This window comes from Elephas maximus, chromosome 25 (genome assembly GCF_024166365.1).
Source record: "Elephas maximus indicus isolate mEleMax1 chromosome 25, mEleMax1 primary haplotype, whole genome shotgun sequence".
NCBI classification, from domain to species: Eukaryota; Metazoa; Chordata; class Mammalia; order Proboscidea; family Elephantidae; genus Elephas; species Elephas maximus.
The window spans coordinates 67,948,093-67,955,030 of record NC_064843.1 but is presented as its reverse complement, the minus strand read 5'-3'; the positions used below and the strand labels follow the sequence as shown (position 1 = coordinate 67,955,030).

The 6,938-nt window shown below is 49.8% G+C and overlaps 1 protein-coding gene across 2 annotated transcripts; it reads left to right on the top strand.

Moving 5' to 3' along the window:
• Nucleotides 1-399: 399 nt before the first annotated feature.
• On the top strand, nt 400-6,624 carry VSX1 (visual system homeobox 1). 2 transcript variants are annotated; one of them, XM_049869571.1, is made up of 5 exons: nt 400-823; nt 3,558-3,639; nt 4,112-4,235; nt 4,829-5,009; nt 6,206-6,624. In XM_049869571.1, the coding sequence occupies exons 1-5, from the start codon at nt 400-402 to the stop codon at nt 6,493-6,495; spliced, it is 1,101 nt and encodes a 366-aa protein (XP_049725528.1). In that variant the 3' UTR covers nt 6,496-6,624. The 2 variants fall into 2 exon arrangements, with proteins under 2 accessions (XP_049725528.1, XP_049725529.1); XM_049869572.1 differs by lacking the exon at nt 400-823 and adding an exon at nt 1,262-1,271.
• Nucleotides 6,625-6,938: the final 314 nt, after the last annotated feature.

The following is a 6,938-nucleotide window of genomic DNA, read 5'->3' as shown; positions in this document are numbered from 1 at the left end:
TCACCCAGAGAGTCTGAAAGGGAAAGGAAGACCGAGCTGGGGTCTGTAACCCTTGGGTTTGGAAGGACCGGCACACAGCGGGGTCGTTGTCCTCTCCCTCCTTCCTTTGCCCCAAGAATTGGGGGGGAGGGAGTTGGAGAGGGCGGACAACTGGAGAGGGGAGGAGAAGTAGGGATGTTGAGGGGGCTGCAGCTGGAAGAGCGGCAATCGAGGGGAGGGAAACTGGTGGCGTCCCCATCTCGTGGGGTCTGGAGCAGTGACGTACCCGCGCCCCGTTGATTGGAGCCCTTCCGGCCTTTCGCAAGTGACGGGCCTCCCAGTCGTATAAAGCGTCCTCTGAGTTGAGTCCCCTCCGCAAAGAGGACCTAGAAGGGATCGCGCTTCACCCGCTGAGAAGCCATGACCGGCCGAGACCCGCTTTCTGACCGGCGGGCCAGGGGCAGGGCGCTGGTGCCTGTCGGGGTCCTTCAGGGCCGGCGACCCCGTGGCTTTGCCATCACCGACCTGCTGGGCCTGGAGGTCGAGCTGCCCCCGCCCACTGTCCCCGGGCGGGGATCTGGCTGCGAGGGCTCCGCGGACACGCCTTGCCCCGGCCCGGGGCTCGGTAGCTCCTGCCTGGCACGTGGTGCCCTCCCACTGGGGCTGGGCCTCCTCTGCGGCTTCGGTGCGCATTCGCCCGCTGCCACTCGGGCGTCTTGCCTGCTGCTAGCCGACGGGCAGTTCCTGCCGCCCGGGGGTCCGCCGCCCGCCGCCCGGTTGCTTACTTGCCGCCCGCTGTCTCCGCTCCACCACGAAAAGCGCAGCGAAGGCGTCTCGGCGTCCGGTAATGAGGCCCGCGCGTCCCATTCCTGCCCCTGTTCTCCCGGGCTTCGGGCGCGCAGAGGTAACCCAACATCCTCCACAGCGCCCAGTCCCAGCATCCCAGACCTAAGGGAAGGCGGGTTCCCTAGTGAGGCCCAGTCAGGAGAGGCAAATCCCCACAGCCCTCACCCCTGCGCTCCTTGCCCCTTGCTGGAGCTCAGATCAGGCCTCCCGTCGGGGATCCCGCCCCTGAAGCGCTGCAGACACCACCGCCACGCAGTTGCGGACCTACGTAGGCGGGACGGGGGCGGGGCGGGCGGTGACCTGGAGACCCAGCAATCGTCGCCGGAGGTCCTTTCCTGAGCGCCCCGGCGCGAGCCTCGGCCTCCAGGAACTGAGTGGATCCGGAAGGCGTGGGGGTGGGTTCTTCGTCAGCAACACAGAACCTGGTACCCAGTGAGCGCTCAAAGGTCAGCTAAATGATTGAATCGTTTACGAGTCCTTGGCCAGCTCCAGTTGCCGGCCCTAGAGCTGTCCGTCTTCCCGGCGTGCTGAAAACAGTGTCCTGAGTGCAGAGCTCCTCTATGCTGCGTTCCCCGAATGTGAGAAAGGACGCGACCTCACCGGTTTCGTTGTAGTTACACTCAGATTTTTGTTTGCAGCGCACCTACTTCCGCAATAGAGTCGAGGCTAGTAGTGGGGGAAGAGAAGGAAGCAATGAAATTCTATAAAGAACGGTGGCGTAGTGGTTAAGAGCTACTGGCTGCTAACCAAAAGGTCGCAGTGCGAATCCACCAGGCACTCCTTGGATATCCTGTGGGGCAGTTCTACTCTGTAGAACTACAGGGTCACTATGAGTAGGAATCAACTCAACCGCAGCGGGTTTCGTTTTTTTTTTTTTTGTTTTTAGCGAGCTGGGAAAGAAGAGAGAATTACACAAGAAAACACGGCTGAGGGAAACCGTGTAATAGGAGCGAGAGCTGAGCATCCAGGCAGCCAAGGCAAAAAGAGAAGCAGGAGGGTACACTGGCCTCACTGTTGATGAAAGGATGTCCACAGCAGGCAGACTCTTACTGTTTTGAGCTCTCAAATTTATTTCTTGAGTCTCTATGTAAGGTAAAATGAGACCCACTTCTAGTAGTTTCACTGAAAATACAGAAACCACCTTCATAGGATCCGATCTTTCTTCTGTGAGTGCTGATAAAACAAAGGTAAAATCCAACTAAATTCCAGGCTGTGAAGACACTTCTGGAAGGTCTAGAGCAGTGCCGTCCAACGGAAATATCCTGTGAGTCCCATGCCTAATGCAAACACTTCTCATAGCCACATTCAAAAGTAAAAAGAAACGAGAGGGATTAACTTTAACACTATATTTTATTTAATTCAATGGATCTAAAATATTAATATTTTAACATATAATCAATACAAAATTATTGAGACGTTTTATATTCTTTTTCGGTGCTGTTGTTAGTTGGTGTGGAGTTGGTTCTGACTCACTGAGCCCCCGTGTGTGCAGAGTAGAAAGAAGCACCACACAGGCTTTTCAAGGCTGCAGCCTCTCAGGCAGATTGCTGGGTCTGTCTCCCCAGGCACCTCTGGGTGGGTTTGAATTGTCAACCTTCCAGCTCATAGGCAAGTGCCTAACCCCTTTCACCACCTGGGGAGTTTTTGGTGCTAAATCTTCTGTATCTGCTAAGTATTTCCACAGTTACAGGAGGTCTCAGGACTAACCGTATTTCACATGTTCAATGGTCACATGTGGTTAAAGGTTACCAGACTAGGTAGTATGTACACAGAATATTATATTTCAAGCATATAGTTTTCAGGTGAACTAATTAATGTAGGAGTGAAAGTAATGCACTATTAATATTTCTGCCTTTGTTCATTCTTTTATAATATTTTGAGACAAGTATGTGTGTTAGCAATGGATCTGAGTATAGTCTTCTACTCTTCTTTTCCTTCTGCATCTCTTGATATAATGGTGTCAAAAGATAAAGCATAGCGGAGTAGTTCTCAAATTTTAAAGTGCATGCCAATCATTTGGGCACACTTGTCACAAAGGAGTTTCCTGGCACCCACCTCCAGAGACTCTGAAGCGGCAGGTCAGGACAGAGGTGCAGTTCTGATGACAATTTTGATGTCACAAACCTCAGCTGTCCCTCTGAGAAACACTGATGCCAGAGATGAGGAAGTTGGAACAGGGGGAAGCAGATGAGTTCGGAAGCTGGGGCGGGCGGGGGGGGGCAGGAGATGTAATTAGTAGCGAAGTGGCTTTGGCATCACAGTCTGGGGTTTGAATTCCAACTTCAACCATTTATGACCTGTGTGTTCTTGGGCAAATTACTTAACATCTCTGTGCCTCAATTTCCTCATCTGTAAAAATAGGACAATGACAGCAGCTATTTTGAAGTTTTTATTTTCTTTTATGAAGAATAATTGAGATAATGCATGGATAATGCTAAGCATAGTGTCAGGAATATAGGACCCTATAGGACAGAGTAGAACTGGCCAATAGAGTTTCCAAGGAGCTCCTGGTGGATTTGAACTGCCATCCTTTTGGTTAGCAGCTGTAGCACTTAACCACTATGCCACCAGGGCTTCTGTCAGGAATATATATATATATAAATATATAGTAAATGCTAAAAATGTTACCTTTTACTGTTACATAATCACATTTCCAGACCGGTTCATAACTTCATATTAAAATGTAAAGAATATGCTCACTTTTATGGTTCTCTCTCTCCTTGTGCTAACAGCTGATGAGGACAGCCTGTCTGAAGACAGGAGAGACCTAAAGGTGCCCAGCGCAGCAGGCAAGAGGAAGAAGAGGCGGCACAGGTACAGTGTCAGGCTGTCCTCTGACTGATTTTCCTTGGACACAGCCCTGAGGGCTTATGGGGCCAATGTTGAGACTTCAGGGTCCTGGGTTATGGCAGGCCCAACGGCCTCCTGGTTAGCAGTGGGAAGGGCAGACTGACAATTTGGAAACATAACTATGTAATTCCCAGGAGGCTACAAAACAATTTTTGCAGCATTTTAAAGACACAATTTTGTGCGTCTTCTTAGAATGAATTGATGAAATTTATGGAGGAGAAAAAAGAGCCCAAGAATTGTTTTTTTTGAGCAAAACTTCTGGACTTTCCAGAGCCTAATCATTCAGGGCCAAAAGAGGAAGAGGTGGAATGTCCAATTAGGTGATCTTTTGGGGTGTGGGCAGCAGGGGAGGCAGGAGCAGTCCTCCTCTGAGGCTGGGAAGCCCAGGCTGCCCCTGTGGCTGCATGCACACGTGTATGTCTGGTCCTCCCTGCAGGACAGTTTTCACTGCCCACCAGTTGGAAGAGCTGGAGAAAGCGTTCAGCGAGGCCCACTACCCCGATGTATACGCCCGGGAAACACTGGCCATGAAAACCAAGCTCCCTGAAGACCGAGTACAGGTACACAAGGGCCCTTCTCCTTCTTGGAGACACCTCAGAGACCACTAGCCTGTTGTTCTCCTCACACACAGTGAGTTCACTTATAGCCACTTCCAGATACCCAGAACTTGCCTGTCCACTTGCAAACTGATGGTCACTTATCCTAAGGCCACAACACTGGGACCTCCACCCAAGTATTTCAGGAGGATATCCCAGTCTCCCTAAGCCTGTTTCCCTTTAATTAAGTCCTTTACAATTAGACAGTAATAGGTGTGCTCCAACAACTGAGATTAGAAGGGGCCATTATCCAGTACCCCTTTCCAATCAAGGAGTAAACATCAGAGTCTGCTTCCTTGTATAATGCAGGGTAAAGATACTTTGATTTGATTTTTCATTTCTTACACTATGGAAACCCACAATGGTCATGCATTGCCCCCACAGCGCAGACCTGTGGGCTCTAAGTGGGTGGTGGGAACCTCACCTGGCCAGTCTCAGGTCTAGAAGTCCCACCTGAGTGTGTACGTGGCCATCTTCAGAAGAACCCCATGTCTAGGGCACCCCTTCATGGAGTCTCTTCCTGTCATCCTTCTGTTTTCCCTCCTGCCTCACACCAGGTCTGGTTTCAAAACCGAAGGGCCAAATGGAGGAAGCGGGAGAAGTGCTGGGGTGGCAGCAGCGTGATGGCCGAGTACGGCCTCTATGGGGCCATGGTGCGGCACTCCCTCCCACTGCCCGAGTCCATCATCAACTCTACCACGGGTGGCCTGGCAGGCTCCTGCATGCCCTGGCTGCTGGGTGAGAAGGGGGTGCCGAGTGAGTGGGTTGGCCAGAGAAGGTGGGGGTCAGGTGAGGGTGATTCTTCACCTGGGGCAGTCCATTCACTGAGGCAAATCTGCGTGTACTTTTATGAGTAAATATGCATGCAGATTCAGGCCCAAAATGTTATATCTGATATTAATTAATCTCAATGGTGGAGTATCTGGAAAATCGCCTGATGTTTTCACTGGAGCTGTGTAGACTGTGAAAAGTTCACATTAGGTTATTCATGTTAGGGAAGAGTTATTCGGGACTTAAGAGAGGCGTGATATACTCGCAGTATGTGAAACGTGTATTTCCAAAACGCTGAGTGCTATTATAAATTTTTGGAAGCTGTACAGTACCAATGTTCTAAGGAGGCAGTGGCGGTTCAGTGGTAGAATTCTTGCCTTCCTTGGGGGAGACCCAGTTGACTCCTGGCCAATGTACTTGATACGCAGCCACCACCCATCTGTCAATGGAGGCTTGTGCGTTGCAATGTAGTTGAACAGGTTTCTGCAAATCTTCCATACTAAGATGGGCTTGGAAGAAAGGCCTGGTGATCTGCTTCTAAAAATCAGCCAATGAAAATCCTATGGATCACAGTGGTTCAGTCTGCAACCAGTCATGGAGATGGTGCAGGACTAGGCAGCATTTTGTTCCACCGTGTATGGGGTCGCCATGTGTTGGGGGCTGACTCAACAGCAGCTAATGACAACACGGGGGGGGGACTGGAAACATACCAATAATAAATACAATTTTGACTCTGCCCTCCAAATCTGAAGAGGCCAGAGAAAGAATTTTGGGCAGGAAACCAAGCCTATCCCATCCGAAATTACCCAAACTCAGGAGTCTTGCAAAGGAGGGAGAAGGGTGATCATGAAGCTGCCAGTTGGCTCCAGCATGTGCTCCATGGAACCAGTGTTGATGACTTTTTGAGAGAGGCTGGAGGTCTGATTTTTCTTCTGAGTTTAGAGTGTTGGCAACTAATTTTAAAATAAACAAAGTCACTGTGATTTCCAAATTGCCTTTGCTGACAGCATCTGCTGGCAGATGCTGGTTTGTTATGAGTGTCTCGGCAGGTGGGGAGACAGGCACTGGCAAGGACAATGGGTTTTGGAGAATAAAGATAAAAAAGAAATTTACTCAATGGCTGGCTTTAAAGATATTTATTTTTATTATTTTCTTTTTGCAAGGGATGCATAAAAAATCCATTGAGATGACAAGTAAACCAGGAAGTGAAGAAAAGTTGACAGGACTCTGGGGCTCTGACCCTCCCCAAGGAGACTCCAGCCCAAGTCAGGTAGGGCCCCAGAGCAGCTTGGGCAAAGTGAGCCCAGAGTGTAACCTCGAGGATGAGGTAATGGACCTCTCCAGCTCTACCCGGCAAGAGACCAAGAAAGAGCCTGGAGTGGCCAGAGCAGGAGGGAGCTCGGACTCCACGGGCCTCGAGGGGCTCAGGCCTGGGGAGGCGGGAGCCTTGTGAGGCCCACAAGTTCCCCACAAAGGGCAGAAATAGGCACATTTGCTTCTGGCATCCTTTCAAGAGACAAAATTGTCCAAGACAAATGCTCCCAGCTGGATTTTCTTCTTGACATGTCGGGATAAAATTGCTATGCCACTTGCTTGTGAAGGACAAATGAGCGATTGAGGGAAAATCCTATCTCTTTCTAGAATGGAAGCTATTTCTTAAAGGCACTCCAATCAGTTAATTTGGTGTAAAATTTTGATTCTCTTTTGTAGCACTCGTGGAGGGAGGACTTAAAGTTCAAAAAGCATTTTTACTGGTGGGCATCCTAAGAGTCAGTTCAGTACACAGTGTAGACTAATAGGTTAGATTTGATGTCCTCATTCTGAATTTGGAAATATAAAACTATTTAATCTCTAGAAAAATTAAGTGTCTACACATAGTGAGGAAACCCTGGTGGA